This window comes from Mastigoproctus giganteus, chromosome 13, assembly GCF_048544385.1.
Source record: "Mastigoproctus giganteus isolate SK-2022 chromosome 13, ASM4854438v1, whole genome shotgun sequence".
Taxonomy (NCBI): Eukaryota; Metazoa; Arthropoda; class Arachnida; order Uropygi; family Thelyphonidae; genus Mastigoproctus; species Mastigoproctus giganteus.
Genome location: NC_143587.1, coordinates 48,047,388 through 48,065,137, shown reverse-complemented (window position 1 = coordinate 48,065,137; position 17,750 = coordinate 48,047,388). Strand labels below are relative to the sequence as shown.

The window sequence follows — 17,750 nt, the reverse complement described above, 5'->3', positions numbered from 1 at the left end:
CTTTGTCCCGTCACTATGTTGTTTCGTACGGTCTTCACAAAGATTTAAATGGATTATGGCTAGACTAATAAGCGAAAGGTTATGATTGGTCCTGTCTCGGTATTATGAGCTTTTTATCTTTGCATTAAGTTCATTATCGTTTCTAGTTGTTTTTGCTTCCATAACAGTTGTCTTTAATCTGCTCCATAATTAAAATTTTATCTTTGAGAACTGTTTATACGTTTGTATGAGGTTCACCCATTCGTAACCTCCAAGAATTTTTCTAGGTCTCCCCTGAATTTATTTAACCCATCCACTTCCACAACAACAGATGGAAGCCTGTTCCAACAGTCAACCACTCGCTGTCTGAAGGAAAACGTCTGCACATTTATCCTGCAATTATCCTTCCTAAACTTGAATTTATGCCTCATTATGTGTGTAGCTTCAACAAGTGGAAGGATATCATTAACATTCGGCTTACTCAGTCCAGTCAAAGCTTTAAACACCTCAATCAGATCTCCTCCCCTGCAGGTGCCTGATCTCCAGCTGAAATTTGCAGAACTGAAGTCTATCTAGGTAAGAAAACCCTTTTGTTCTCTTCACCAATTTGGTTGTCCTACTCTGCATTCGTTCCAACAGATCTACATCCTTCCTAAAGTGAGACCTTCAGACCTGTATACACTTATACAAATGGGTATTTACCTCCTTATCCTTGCTAGCAAAGTTTCTGTATATTATTGAGAAACCCCATGAGCTGTCCTATCACCATGTCTGCACTGCTCGGAGAATTTCATGTCAGACTGCACAATTCCACCCCCCCAGGTTTTTTTCATTCTTCATTACCCTGAGTGTAGTACCACACATTTTATAAATTATAGGGTTACTGCTACCCATGTGCAGTACTATGTATTTGCCAATGTTAAACTTCAAATGCCATTTCTCAGCCCATCAATCCAATTTTTCTAGATCTTGTTGCAGTAGTTCACTCTGATGACTGTCGATAACCACTCTGTCAACTTTTGTATCATTTGCAAACTTAAACATTAAGTCTGACATACCTTCATCAATATTATTGATAAATATTGAAAACCACAATGGACCCAGCATTGAACCCTGGAGAATTCCACTAATAACATTAGTCCACAAAGAGCAGTGCCCATTGATGACCACACTCTGTCTTCTTCCACTTAACCATCCCTTTATCCATAGTCGTAACATGCCACTATTCGCAATTCCCTAGTCCATAGGGATTGGAGAATTGCGAATATATCCCCAATGCCCACTGACCCACTCTATTTCTTTGTACAGTTGTTCGTTGTACTCATCAGAGTCATTCGGCATGTAATACGCTACTACCCTCATTTTTGCTTTCCAAGTGCTTATGTCTCATTAAAACTGACTCAACATTGAACTATCCATCGATGTCAACTGGATTCGCTGCCTTAGATTTTATGTGATTCTTAACTAACATCACAGTCCCTCCTCCCTTCCTAACCTGTCTGTCCTTTCTGTACACATTGCACTCCCCAAATTCAAATTCTGCATTTCTTACATCTGTGTGACCCCACGTCTTTGATATCCCAACAATATCCGCCTTTGATGTCTTGACTAGAATTTCAAATTTATCAAAATTAGTTACTATATTCCTAGCATTGGTGTACATGCCAGTATACATGCACCTGTTCTTACTCTTAGTTACCCTAACACAGCCCATGTATTTACTTGTTCCATGATGTAAATCACATGTTATGTCACTAAATACGAAGAGTTGTAATAGGGTTTTAGGAGCATCAGCGACTAAAGCCATATATTGTCTGTAAATTGCGTGTGTTCTGTGGTCGATTTTCTGTCTGGTGGATGAAGAACCCCAGTTTCAGGGAGAATAAATCAAGGTATCCTCACCTGTGACTGACTAACTCAGCCATGTTGTGAAAAATTCCCCTAAAAATTCCTCGAGTCATCGACGGGACTCGAACTGAGGTCTTTTCCACAAGGTATGGAGAAGATAGCGATTCTACCAACTGCGCTACCCACAAGGGCTTATGAAGAGTAAGATAAGCAAACAGTGGGAAAGAGAATTGTCTAATGACAGGGACTTAACGTATAACTTAATATTATCAATCGTGGCCACACACAATGAGCGTATAGTGAACTTTTGTACCCTTTATTCTACTGCCAGTTATCACGAAACTGTTCTAAAGTCTATTAAATTGAAAGAATAAAAAATAAATTAATAAATAAAATTAAAGGTTCCTTTGAGAGGTTTCAATTATCAGGTTATTGACATTAAGAAAACAGTACAGTTTTTCTTTAAATTACAATACTCACCTCTACTACTCCATTAGGAAAAAATCCAGGGCCAGCTGTCCAGTTTTCTGCATCCATATGAAAAATTCCCACCAGAACAATTCCCACAATAACCAAGAGGTTGATAAGCACTAGGCCATTGTTAAGCAAACAGGATAACTGAAATATATTTATGATTCTTCGTTATTTTAAAATGAACCTAAGTTTTTCTTAATTTCATATTTTAAGAACTGCATTTTTTCTTAAGATTTTGGTATGAACCATCGCAACCATTTTTATGGATGGATGGATTTTTTTTTAATAATATTTTTATAAAATGAGCAATTTGTACATTTTGATAAGTGAAATGAAAAAAAATATTAAAGTTATAGATCGAAAAATAATTATAATTAATAAAACAATTCTTATACACCATAGATTTGTAAACATTTATGCAATAAAAACAAGATACGTTATGCGGTTTCTTGTTCTAGTAATGTACGTGAAGTGGTGAAGAAGAAGGAAATTAATTAATTTTTCATTTTTATTATTTTCTTTTCTATAATATATTTATAATTTTAAAACGTGAATAAACAAAATTAATTGTAGTAAAAATTCTTATACGCTACAAATTTGTAATGATTCATGGTCTGATCAAAAAGTTCTAAAGTCTTTGTTAATCGATAGTATATTTAAAAAGTTGTGAAAGCTTAGAACTTTTTAATTAGACCTCGTAATAATTTTTTTAAAAATACAGTATATAAAAACATGAAAATAATTTTATTTAAATAAACGACAAATATCTTATTGTTATTGTAATGAAACCGATCTTTCGTGTATTGGCCATGATAATGACACAAACTGTTTACAATATATGCCATTTCGCGAAAGATTCAAAAAATACCATTTAAAATACAGTATCTGAGGTTTAGTGTCCTAATTAACAGCATCAATATAACTGTAACATTTGATTGAACGGTTACCTTCACTGTACTGGCTAGAACTGCTCCAATCAGCCAGGTGACAAGAACTGCTGGAACATCCAGATATTTCTCCAGTCCTGGTACATGGTGTTGGCTTAAATGTCCACTAAATACTCGGACAATTGTCCCGTTTGTAAGAAGGTCAAGATACTGACTGCAGGATTTTGCTGCAAGAGCCGCACCAAGCGCATATTCCAGTACCATGCTCCACCCCACTAAAAATGCGCATAACTCTCCAATCGTGGCGTATGTGTATGCATAGGCGGATCCACCTCTTGGGAATCTTGTTGCAAGCTCGGAATAGCAAAGGCCTACAAGAGTAAAAGAAAGACAAAAATCAAGGAAAGAGAATTGTTCTTAGCAATTGTTTTAGTTACTCCACTGTTCCCCGAAAAGTTGCAATAAAACCAATAATAATAATAAGTCATATTAGGGCCACCAGAGAACCAACTCATCTTTTTAAATATTGCAGCGCTTCAATAAAGACTTTATATATAGAATAAAGTCAGCTATAGAGCCACCTACGTGAGGTGGGAACGTATAGGTTGTTTATTTTCGTTTTATAGCTTAATTTTTGTTTGGATAGTACAATAAATTACGGTGGCTTCCTTGCACTATGTGACCAATACTGTGCCACATAGTGCAAGTGTGTGTGTGTGTGTGTGTGTGTGGATGTGTTAAGCGCCACAGCAACTTGTATTTGTAACTTGTAAGCTCCAGAGTACTTGTATATATTTTGTGGTAGATTTGCCCGTTTGTTGGACAAAAAACTCGTGTTTCCTAGAAATAAAACCATGCAACTCTCGCCTGAGACCGACTAACTTAGCCACGTTGTAAAAAAAAAACCCTTCAAAATTCCTCTCCCCATCGATGGGATTCGAATTAAGGCCTTTCTACCCGGTGTCTGGAGGGAGGGGATTATATCCACGTATTATCAGTGAGGGCCATAGTTGGTACCTATAATATAAGAATGCTATAGATATTAGCCATTTTAATTACAATTCAATTATTTTCTACTTTAATAAAAAATTTATAGCTACTTTAATTTGTCGTGATAATAATGCAAGAATGCAAACTTTTATACAGCATCAGACAAAACAAAAACCTACTCACATCATTTTTCTATACCCTTTAATAGTTTGTCTAATCCTTTCTAAAATTTATTCAAACTACGCACTTCCATAACAGTAGATGGCAGTTTGTTTCAACAATCAACAGCTATTTGCTGGCTGAAATCAAATTTTCGTGCATCTATCCTGCACACATCCTTCCTCAATTTAAACTTATTGTGGGGGATTGAAAAAAAAGTTATTACTTGGATTATTGTGTTTATTTTGTTTTGACTTCCACCCTACTGAAGTCACACTCCCACCCCACAAACGCAAATCTGACTGCAATTCACAGAAAACTAGATTCTAAGGTGTGTAAAGTGGGTGTTAGCAGAATGTTAAAGACACATTTTTTCAATAAATTTACAAACCTTTAATGAACGTTATATATAGCATTTACATAAAAAAACAAACTATATGTATACATCCATACCAATTTCCATATATTTTAACCATACTACAGTACGATACACTATCTCTCTCTCATCAACTATTCTCAATTTACAAATTAATAACATCAGTTTGTATCAGTTGTATCTTACTTATTATGAATCATCAATGATTACTCCATCATTCTCTGCCATTACCAATTTTTGTCACTTACATCAGTAAAACTCATTTCAGCTCTTATTACTTTGTTAGATCTCAACTTTTAACACATGAAGTGTATTACAACTGGTAGCCTCTTACCTCAGTAATATTCACTATAAATCCCTCATTCTACCTTAATTACTGTCTAGTTATCATCCTAGTCATCCCTCTTTACTCATGAGGTCTCTCTATTAATAAATTTCTTTCTCTTTACACCTCATTTGGTACGTTATCTTGTGTTGGCACCTGGCCTAATTTAATGATATAGGTTATCATATCCTTACAATACTACCCCTATAAATATAATTTCTTAACTAATTCCTTTATACTATTACCTTCCCTTTATTTACCCCTGTACCATACTTTCCTTATTTCATAATCATTTACATTCATAACAAAGTATCTCAACCTTAGTAACTAACTTGCCTTATTGAAATTTAATTTTCGTTAGAAAGAACTATCAATCAATTTCTTACAGAGTTTAGATTATGAGTCCATGAGTTCGGGGTTCAAAAAAAAAAGAAAAAAAACAGGAACAGATTTACGTTCCGAAATGGCCGCTACTTCCAATTTCCTTGCGTTCAGGCTTCCTTCGTGGCAGACAGGCTTTCTTCCATTTCTTGGGCACTCTTCTCTAATTAGTGGCGGACAGGTTTTCTTCCAGATCTTGGGCACACTGCTTTCCTTAGTGGCGGACAGACTTTCTTCCATTTCTTGGGCACACTGCCTTCCGATTCCGGACCAGGCTTTCTTTCTTGCACGTTTACCGTAATCTTAAACTTTACCACTGCCTTCTGATGCCGGACAAGGGCTTTCTTTCTCTCACGTTTTTTTTTTCTTTTTCTTCTTCATCTTGCTACCACGAGATGTTAACTCCGACCACCAAAAAATCTACTTCTACATTAACCCGCAACTCACCACTTTCTCCCCTTTAGACCACACAGAAGTCAGTTACAGAGTGGACACTTTCTGAAATTACTCCCCCCGAACTTTTATTTTTCCCTAAAGTTTGGAACGCTTCCCCCAAGGACTCGTAACCAATCCTCATACTGTTTAATTTTTCATTCCTTCCTATTTGCTAAAACAGCTCACCACAGCTGTCTCTCTAGAGCACAAACCAACTCTTCTCTAGAAATTTCTTTTTTTTTTCCACAGCAGTATGGTCCTTCCATGTTTGCCGGTCACCACCAAAACACTCATTTTCGTGTTCACACTTTCTTTGCTAAATATATCGAACTTAACCCAAATATCAGTCACTCTGACGCCGTTTTCTTTTTATGCGAACACTGGACTTCCACTCATTTCCTGTTTACTTCCTAACGGTGGCTTAGATCAAAAGAGACGCTTCATAATCCCATTTCACGATCCTATTGTTCTTGCCCTCAGCAACCCTTTCTCGCCTGTTCACAAAATGGCACCCCTTCTCTAGTGCTGACCGCTGTTCCTGTTTTCTCTCTACATTACACGAAATTACTTGTTTCCATTCACCGCTATTTAACATATACGTCTTAACTTTCCCATCCCCAAATCCAGTGTTTGTTCAAACTTTAACCTTATTTACATTAAAACTAAATATCCAAGCTTAATACTTGCTATTTTTAACTTAATACACCCTTTCCATCGCCCTACCTGGATTTATTTTAGTAAAACAAATATTTATATTTTAATTTGTAAGAGCTACATCTTACATTATGTTCCCTTATGTGTATTGTCTGAGCGACAGTAAGGATTCCATCAAAATTTAACTTACTCAATCCATTTAAAAGCTCGGTTGTTGTTGTTGTAGTAAAGTTTTAGGAGCATCAGCGACCAAGGCCATATTGCTCTGTGTATATTGCTGCAAATTGCATATGTTCCGTAGTCGATTTTCTGTTTGCTGGACGAAAAACCATGCTACCCTCGCCTACCAACTAACTTAGTCACGTTGTGAAAAAGGCCCACAAAAATTCCTCACGTCATCGACGGGACTCGAACTCAGGTCTATTTTATCCGGTGGGGAGTACGGCGATTCTACCAACTGTGCTGCCCACGAGGGCACCTCAATCGGATCTCCTCGCAGATGTCTAGTTTTCAGACTGTGCAATTTGTGAACTGAATTCTTCATGTTAAGAGTATCCTTTTGTTCCCCGCCTTAATCTCGTTGCTCTTCTCTGCATCTGTTCAAACAGATCTACATCCTTCCTAAAGAGAGGATTCCATACCTGCATGCAGTACTCAAGATGAGGCCAATATTGCTATATACAAAGAGATACGTCTTCTTATTCCTCTATATCATTGACAGAACTTCTTTAAGATATATGAGCGACTTGTCTGCACTGCTCACAGAACTTCATGTCAGACTGTACAATTAACCTTAGATCTCTTTCATTCTCCACTACCTTGAGCGTGATATACCACGTAATTGGTTGTTGTTGTTGTTGTTGTTGTTGTTGTTGTTGAGTTTAACGCCACATAGGCTGCTAGGGCCACATTGTATCTTTCTAATGATGAACATGAAATATTAACTTCATTGTAATACCTGGTATATTCCTATATGATTTAGGAAAGTAAATACGATAGTTATTTTTTATTAGGATCATCTCCCAGAATCTGTTAATAAATTTATTGATGACTGTGTATTAGCAATTGATTTAAAGGTGTTTAACCGGATATTTTGAAAGTGAGGACAGTACTAACAAATGGCGAATGGTCAGTTGTACTTGACGTGATGTTCATTAGGGAGCGCTGTCATTAGTTAATAGATACAGGTAAGTGAGGTGAGTATGCCCAATCCTTAGCCTTCAAAGTTAAGAGTTTTACCGCAATGCGGCTCCAAATTACCAGACAACACTGGGGATTGAACACTAAAACCCTACATCTATTTTATAATTCTGCCATAAACCCAATTACAACCTATGCTGCCAGCCTTTGGTTTAGACGTACTGCACTTTAAACTGTACAAACTAAGTTATCCACTATTCAACGTTGTTTTCTCCTTAGCCTACTTCACGTTTGCCGAATCTTACAGACTCTTGCAGACACCATACCACTTGACCTGCATGTTGTGTTTAGAGGGCTTTGCTTTTACATCCGCAGAGGCATTTCTACGGAATTTCAGGGAATCATTGTTAACCCTCAGGCTGATCCCAAAACTTAACGAACTCGATGCTGGAATTTGTTAGTGAACACCTGGCAGAATAGATGGAATTCTATCAAAAAAGGAGCTATCACCAAAAAATTCGTTCTCGACGTAACTTGCACTACTTTCATCATCCACCAGAAAATGGTTTTCACCCTCACTGTTTACATCCTACATACTAACTGGACATGGTTCGCTTAATGCAAAACTCTACCAATTCAGACTTTCCAATACAGTCTCCTGTCGATGTGGGCTACCGAAAGACTCTCCTCACGTACTTTTTGAATGCTCCAATTACGAGGACCTAAGATTGGTTCTTAAGGCAACAGTACCAAACTTGTGTGTCCCGGAGGTGAGAAGATACTTATTTCTGTCGACAATTTCCAGGCCCTTCAAAACTTCTGCAATGCTGCTTTTACTCGCAGGAAGGCTTTCAACCTCAATGTTAATTCAAGAAATTAAACTGAAAACACATCATAAATCATAATACAACCTGTTGCCTCGACTGTCGTCCTGATGACTTCATATACAAAATTGTTGTGGTTTTCATGAACACGCAAAGGTTTTAACAGATGCTGCACTTTTCTGACTCATCCTTTATCAAGACTCTCTGCAACTAAATCCTTCCTCTGCTCAGTGATACCGTCATCGACCAGAGACTTCTGACACCGCTCCAGATTAACAGAATTCAGAATTATATCTAGAACTTGTTCCTGCCGAGCTTGTTTGAATGACATTACCACTTCTGCTTGACAGTACACCTTTTCTCTTTGTGGACTACTTTGGGAAGCACTGCATAAAGACGTGGGCAAAGACATGGATAAAGATTTTATTTTATTTTTCTTTTGTTTTATTTTTTATTTATTTATTCTTTTTTTTACTATTTCTTTATTTATTATTTATTATTTTTTTTACTTTATGCTGTTCTCTTCCTTATTTCTTCGTCTTCTGCTGTCCTGTCTCCTGGGAATGACGTGTGTGTGTGTGTGTGTGTGTGTGTGTGTGTGTGTGTGTGTGTGTGTGTGTGTGTGTGTGTGTGTGTGTGTGTGTGTGTGTGTGTGTGTGTGTGTGTGCATGCACGCGCTGTTGCCGGCTTGCTGGCACGGGGTTCTTTTGAATGGCTCCAAAATCTTTTTGAACATTCAGTGCGTGACTGTTGAGGTTGGCCATGGTTCATGCGTAGTTGTGCCTACCTCCCCGTGGTGTAGACGAACATTGGGCAGGCTTTCCAAGTGATCGCCTGCCTGACGACAAAACGGCCAGAAACAACTAAACAACACAGCAACACACACACACTGCGCGAACATAATATTACACACATTTCTGGCCTGTTACAGTTCTCTGTAATCATTACAGTGTACAAAGACGGAGTTGAACTTTCGTTCAGGTGCCGTCCTACGTAAGATACTATACATGTCTACAATCCTTAGCCTTCCTAAAATTGTTTCTTCTCGCCTTCTTTCCCGGAAGCTGGAGAGCCACATCTTTGGTTCTGGTTTTATTTGGTATAGTTTGTTTCCTGGATAATCTCTCCAGATTAGTGACCAGTTATTGTAACATGCTTTACGGATAATATGTTTATAATCGGTATATGGAGTTTTAAAAGTCTGCAAAAGAGAAGTATCTGGTTGTTTGGCTGCAAGATCTGCTCTTTCATTTCCTGTTATTACACAATGCCCTGGAATCCAGCAAAATGTCACCGTTTGGTTTGATTCCACAAGAAAGTAACTTAGAATGAATCCTTTTATTACAGGGTGAGAGGAGTTGGTATTACTCCTTATGGCGGAGATAGCACTAGGTGAGTCAGTGTATATCAAAGCAGGCATAATTAAAAGTTCAGTAATCTGGTCCAGAGCTAGGTTTATAGCACAAAGCTCAACAGTGAAAATACTGCACATAATTGGTATGTTATTCTTGGATTACTGCTATCCATATGCAATTTATGAATGTTAAGCCTCAATTGCCACGTCTCAGTCCATCTGTTCAAGTTTTCCAAATAATACTGCAGCAACAATTTTGTTGTTTCAGTATTATGACTTGATTCCTGTCGTCTACCAATCTGCCGACCTTTGTATCATTTTCAAACTTAGATAATAAGCTTGATATGCCTTCATCACTATAAAAATGCAAGCAGAGGAGTTCAGAAGATAGCGATTCGCAAGAAAATTACCTTATTTAGTAGTCACGTAGGCTTGAACCATGGTCACTTAAAGTGCATTACACTTCTGAACCCTCGCAGCACAGAACGCCGAGGGACTCCGTTAATGGCATTAATCCATGCAAAACAGTGGCTTTAATAACCACCTTCTGTCTCCTGCCACTCAACCAGCTCTTTGTCCATAGCAGTAACTTACCTATAATATCACACTGCTCCAATTTATATAGCAGTCGTTCACGTTGTACAGTGTCAAAAACTTTAAGAAAATCTAAGTATGATGTCAAAATTATTTTTTGCATTCAGATTGCTCAGACGAGATCTCCCCTTGTCAAATCCGTGCTATGATTTCCATATAACTCCATTCCTGTCAAGATGCTCCTGCATTATTTATTTAACCAATGATTCCATTATTTTTCCTGGAACAGATATCAAGCTTATAGGTCTGTAATTACTCTCAAGCTTAGAGGTCTGTAATTACTCACTTCCCTCGTTGATCCCCCGTTATGAACAGGGGAGACGTCTCTAAGCTATATAAGAGCATTCTTAGATTCAGGGGCGATCCCCCCTTGAATCTAAGAATGCTCTCAAAATTATGGTCATAGTAGTAGTGGTCAAGCGCCAAGATGTCTAAGCGTCCGTGCTTTGTGTGACCATGGTTCAAGCCTGCTTAATTACTAAATAGGGTGCTGTTTCTTGTATTCTCAAAACACAGGCATAATACATGACATGACATGATAAAACATGCGAATGTATTACCTTATAAAGAACTCTATAAAGAAATTAAGAAGAAAGATAAACATTCAATAACACAATTCTTGAAGTTGGTTTTTGTCTTCACTGTATCAAGTTCTTTCAACAAATCACTCCCATCATCTCCAAAAGTGCCAAGCTAAGTACATATGATTTTATTTTATTTTTTTATATTTGCAGTTCAAGATTTTGACGATATCGGCGATTTGGCAGTCTGCCCTTTCCCCGATCGGTGAGGGATATTGTAATTTAAAAAAAAGCTGAGGGTCTCTGAAAATGTAAATGGACCCTGTAAGTATCTGTAGTACTACCACAGTGTAGGTAGCTCATAGTTGTCCGTGTAGGTCATGGATTTTGTAGTTTCAGGCGTTACCACCAATGGACCAAATCCGAACCAGCCAAAACAGTATCATACCATCAGACTTCGTCCACCAGATTTCGTGGTCGAGATGATATACTCCGGCAATTGCCCCTGTTGTCACTTGAGTTTTTCTCTTTCAATATTTTATTATTTCAATAAAATAATTCAATATTTCGATATATACAGTCACTTTCATTTTACTATAATCTGAAACCTGTAATATTCTAAAATATAATTTTGATTTTAATATAATATTCTGTTTTATTTTTTGTTTTGTTTTTACCTTTACTTTCGCTGTTAGCCCCTTGCGGTCGTGCAGGGAAATACTGCAAAGTTATTTACTTTATTATTTATAAATAAAGTACAAAAAATTGAACTAACATTTATTTATTTTATTTTTGTGTAAAATTTATAAAATTGCAATTTATTTATTTAAAGTGCAATAAAAATTACTTATACAGTATTTTAATTTTTTTTCCTTTTTGTTAGTTATCAAACTGCATTGCTTTATATCGATTTCTCAGTTCATCTTATTTCGTCTGCGATACTTTACGTCACTTCCTGTTAATTGATTTAACGGAAGAGCAACCAAACAAGTCATTGCCGAAATAAACAGTTATGCGATCATCGTTATTTATGGCCACTTTGATGGCGTGACAGTAACATAATGTTCGAAAATTATTAGGTAATATCCAATTGCCACGCTTGGATTATTTCTCCATTTTAACCGGTTAGATAACTTATGGGTTCATTATAGCCGTGAAATAGTCACCTTAATTATACTCTTGATGATAGTTATATATCTTTCAAAACTATGCATCTATCTGGAGTAATGTTAGGTAATAATTTATTTCAAGATGGCTGAGCTTACAGGAGATTTCATATGGCGAAAGCATAACTGCTACTGAATTGTTAAATTTACATCTAGAAATTGGCCGTATTACAAAACTATATTTACTCTAAATTGAGGTTTATGTGTTTAAAGTTCACTATTTTCTACTATAAAATAAATTTTCTCACAAGAAGGTATCATTAATTCATTTTATTTTTAAACATAATTTCAAATAATAAATACATTGGGATTTCGGTTATGGGAAATGTCTCGAATCACTGAAGGCTCTGACAAATATCTTCACCCAGGATCGATTCTTACTGTAAGTGCAGCAGAATTGAAATGCATCCGGTCGAAAGATTGACAAAGGCTGCAAATTTCAACAAAGAGGGTCATAATGGATATCTCCTGAATAGATCAAGACGTTATCCTTCTTTTTGTTCCTTTTCCTCAACATTATTCTTTGCACTCGGGCCCCTGGATTCTAGGATCGGTCCAGGCGCCACCTACATTGCTGTGCATATGCAAAAAACAGTAATGAGACTGCACTTAATAAAAAAAATAAAAAAAATCTAACGTGGGTATCGCTCCGGGTGAGGGCGCTGGAGAAGCATAGAAGTATGACCTTGGCAGTCCCGCCAACCTAAACCAGTTGGCCTAAGTTGCTTTTTGTACTGAGTTTCTTTGTGCATTGTGTCTAGCATTATTATTAGCCATATGATGCAAGGAAACCTGAGGCTTATGCTGCATCAGCCAAAAAAAAATTCCAAGTTACCCTGAGAGAGAGAGAGAGAGAGAGAGAGAGAGAGAGAGAGAGAGAGAGAGAGAGAGAGAGAGAGAGAGAGAGAGAGATGGGGGGGGGATCACCAAGAAAGAGAAGAATGATGATATCCAGCTCAGGACCCTGGATGTGCCAAGTCCATGCTCACAAGATGCTAGCCCCTGGAGCTCACTCAGAAACCAGAGTGGAAAAGCTGATCAACATCAAGTTTTGTGTAATCCCGCACGAAATGTTACGAACAGCTTATGCGGATGAAACTTCCCAAGCGCAAAAAATTTCAATGGGTTAAGCGTTGAGGATGTAGCAGACGATCCTCGATGTGAACAAAAGAAAACCAACTACAGCCGCAAATTCTGGACGAAGTGTGCATTTTCTAGCAAGTGACCGCCGATTAACACTAAGAATGTTAGCGAGTGAGTTAAATGTGAATAAGGAATCAATGAGGTCCATAACTATCACAGACTTGGGAATGAGAAAAATTTGAGCGAAGTTTGCTTCACACTGCGTGATGAAAAAAACTTAGACGACTGGATGCTCGGAAAGATTTTGTTCAAACAGCTGATAGGGAACCTGGTTTCCTAAACAGCATTATTACTAAGGACGAGAGTTGGTACTTCCAGTGTGAGCCTGAGACCAAAGGACAAAGTGCATGATGGCGATCACAAAGTTGACCAAGACCAAAAAAAGATTCGTTTCCAGAAATTGTATCAAAACCATTCTCCATCGCATTTTACGATCATAAGGGGAAAATCCATAAGGAAATCGTTCCAGAAGGAACGATTTCCTTATGAGTTATTATGTGATTACTAAAAGTACAGCGATTACTAGAGATACTGAAACACTTCTTGGCGAGAAACAAGTGCGTGCGGCCAGATTAGGCACAGTCTGGCTGGCGGTTATTGCATGAAAATGCACCTTTACTCCTCTGACTTTGCTCGAGTAGACTTTTTTCCCTTTTCCTCAGTTGAAATTGAGATTGAAAGGACGCCTATTTGAAAGTGTTTATGACATTCAGAAGAATATGACAACAAACTAAACACCAGTCACGGCAGAAGAATTTCCAAATCTTTATAATGCAGGTAAGGAAGTTTTAGCAAGTATATTCGGTGTCTTAGGGACTATTACGAGTAAGAAAATATTTTCTTTATCCTTAATAAAACTTTAAAATAAGTTCAGTATTGTTATTTTTATTGCAATAATTAATAAACTAGATAATCACTATATTCTAATAAACATTAATGTGTGCTGGAAACTTATTTACCTCCTAAACATGAAGCTACAGATGCCACAAGTATAGACAAAACCACAGAAGGACCTGCGTGATCCCTGGCAGCTGGGGCTAAAAGTGCATACACTCCTGTTCCAAGAACTGTAGCCAAACCTATAGCGATAGTATCGATCAAATAAATAAATAAATAAATTTAAAACTGAAATAATTTTCAAGCAGTAAAACAGATAAATTTCATTAAAATCATAGATAACCGATTAATGTTACATATTGAAAAGGACTATATTAATGCTTATATAAAAAGCGTATAGTAATTCATAGCAAGCCCACCACAGAAGTGAGTTCTTAGATCGATATAGCACTGAAAAAATAACAGTATTTCTTCAGAGAATTACAATGGTTTTTCATCCCAACAACAGTTAAACTTAACTCAATGAGGCAATTTACAGATACGCTGTACGGGCGCCTCACGTCTTAACCTGTCTTGGGGAATATTAGTATTAGTATTAGTATTAGTAACGGCCGCATGGTGCAAGAAAGCCTATGGCTTATGCTGCACCAGCCAAAAAAAAATAAAAAATAAAAAAAAAAATAAATGAAAAAATAAATCCGAACAAAACAATGATAAAAACAAAAAAATAAAAATAAATAACTAAATAATAATAATTAATAAAATAAAAAATAATAAAAAGGAAATTAAACCTATCATCCTATGTGCTTCCCTTACCCGAAAGTACTATCCAGATGACCTTTGAATTTCCCCAAACTCTCGGCCTCTACCACCCATGAAGGCAACTTATTCCAGTAATTTATAAGAACTTAAACAATATCAGTAATATTACAACAATATTAGTATTCAACACATAATAATATACACTGTGCTGCCACTTTATTAGGTACACTTACCTAGTAGCGTTTTGAGCCTCCTCTAGCCTTCAAAAGAGCCAGAATTCTTCTAGGCATGGATTGAACAAGATGCTGAAAACGTTGTGCAGGAATGGAGTACAATGCACACATGAGTGTGTCACGCAGTTCCTGGAGATTCGACGGAGGTGTAGGCCTGCAGCGAACAGCCCTTTCCAGTTCATCCCAAAGATGTTCAATAGGATTGAGATCCAGGGACTGAGCGGGCCATTGCAGCAAAGAAAAGTCATTGTCATGTTCCTGGAACCATTCCATAGTGATTCGGACTTTGTGCACCGGCGCGTTATCCTGCTGGAAGTACCCACCTGACTGAGGATAACTGTCAACACGAACGGATACACTTGGTCAGCAAAGATGTTTAGGTACGATGTGCTGTGGCATTCATACGTGAATCTATGGGTATCAATGGACCCAAAGTGTTCCAGGAAAACATTCCCCGCACCATAACACTGCACCCACCACCTTGCAGAGTAGTCGTCAGACATGACGGGTCCATGGATTCATGTTGTTTTCGCCAAATTCTGAGCCTTCCATCAACATGATGCACCAGGAACTTCGACTCGTCAGCCCAAGCAACTGTTTTCCAATCCTCGATAGTCCAGTGCTGGTGTTGCTGTGCCCACAGGAGGCGTGCTCTCTTGTTCTTCATTGATAACAAAGGTACGCAATGTGGCCGTCGGCTGTTGTAGCCTATTCGCGACAAAGTGCGACTAGTGGTCCGTTGCGATATTTTGTTCTGCGCACCAAGGTTGTATTCTGACGTGATGTGCGACATTGTGGCTACCCCGTCTGTATGCTTGCACAATTCTAGCCATCCTCCTCTGACCTCTCTCTCATCAACAAGCGATTTTCTTCCACAGGAGTGCCGTTGAGAGGATGTTTTCTGTTCGTTGCACCGTTCTCGATACACCCTTGAAACTGTGGTGCGTGAAAATTTCAGGAGAACAGTCGTTTCAGAGATGCTTTGTCCGGCACGTCTTGCATCTACTACCATGCCACGTTCGAAGTGCGTTAGATCACTCCTTTTCCCCATTCTTGTACACTTAACTGATACTAGAAAGGTTGTTCTGCTGCATTTATATCCACAACTGTGGTCATGTGACTTGCAACGTTGTGGAACAAACCAGTTGTGTGTACAGCAGGAATGTACCTAATAAAGTGGCAGCACAGTGTATGTATAATATAATTATGCAGCAACAGCACATCATAATATTCTAAACTGCTATCTGTATTTGAAAAGAAGAAAAATAAGTTGTTTTTTTTATCATGGAATACTCACCATTTTTAAAAGTTACTTCTGTGCTGTGTTGCTTCACTGTTGGGATGGAAAGTGCTGCTTGAAATAACACAGTACCAATGTTGTTATTGTCAGGATTTTAGGAGCATCAGCGACTAAGGCCATATTGCTCTGTGCATACAGAGCAATATGGCCTTATATAAATTTATATAAACGTCTATAAACTGCTTGTATTCTGTGGCCGATTTTTTGTTTGCTGGACGAAAAATCCGAGTTTCTGGGAGAAAAAAATCATGCTACCCTCGCTTGAAAGCAAGCAAATCGATGCAACGAAGCCAGGCTTATTCATCAGTGGCCTTAAAATGTCGTGCAGTTTCATACAGGTCTTAGCTGCCTTAAACCCTTAAATGCCTTAAATCCTTCACTTCTGCGAGATCAGGTGGTAATTTATTCCAACGATTAATAGCTTTTTTGAGGAAAATCCGTAGCGAGTGAGTTCATTGTCAATAAGGAATCAATAAGGTCCATAACTATCACAGACTTGAGAATGAGAAAAATTTGGGTTAAACCCGAGATAGAAAACAGATATCCCATTTATTTAATTGACTCAATCCTTTCAATACCTTAAATATCTCAATCAGGTCTCCACATAAACGTCTCTTTGGAGACTTTGCAGAACACAAAAGTGAAATATCACTGTCTCTATAGGTATGCCTGTTCTCATCTAACATTTTGCCCTTCGCCTACCTTTTCCAACAAATCCACATCCTTCGCGAAATGGGAGTTTAGAATCTGTATACAATTACTCACGCTGTGGCGTAACTAAGACTTTATACAGTGGAACGATTACTGCCTTCTCCCTGTTGGCAAAATTGCTATACACCATAGACAAAACGCATATGCTGTACTACACTGCTCGACAAAATTAACAGAACAAAATGTTTTTCATGAATTTTTTATTATGAACAGTGTTGCCGAAGGCGAATATTTGATATAATAGGCATCCTGGCATGCAAATTCCGAGTATCCAATAGAAATCGATCCACAGAACCGAGCCCGTTGTTAAAAAAATAGCACGATAAAACTTATTTTTACCAAGGATGACCCTTAACTGAAATTCTTCTCGAGAGAACTCCTCGTTAACAAAATTGGCAGCACATCGCTGCTTATGAGTTAATGAAGTATACGTGGGCACGAGAAACGTTCATCCAGAAAAAAATTGCGCTGCAATTTAGCGCACCTGCTTTGAAGTTGTGCGTACAGAGTAGCTATTGCTGCATAATTTAAATAGAAATTAATACTCGTAACGCTTTTCTCACTCATGTTTAAAATTGATTAGCCCTTGTGGGTAGTTAGCCCTTGTGGGTAGGATCGCCGTCCTCCCCACACCGAGTGGAAAAGACCTGAGTTGGA

The 17,750-nt window shown here is 37.8% G+C and overlaps 1 protein-coding gene across 1 annotated transcript in view; it reads right to left on the bottom strand.

Moving 5' to 3' along the window:
- The window catches only part of LOC150076012 (high affinity cationic amino acid transporter 1-like), a 54,334-nt gene that overhangs the window by 9,942 nt on the left and 26,642 nt on the right, over nt 1-17,750 (bottom strand). The window contains exons 2-4 of the mRNA XM_090387129.1: nt 14,210-14,329; nt 3,249-3,559; nt 2,308-2,445 (exon numbers count right to left, since the gene is read on the bottom strand). Of these exons, the coding sequence (XP_090243255.1) occupies nt 2,308-2,445; nt 3,249-3,559; nt 14,210-14,329 (569 nt within the window). The remainder of the gene's footprint in view (nt 1-2,307; nt 2,446-3,248; nt 3,560-14,209; nt 14,330-17,750) is intronic.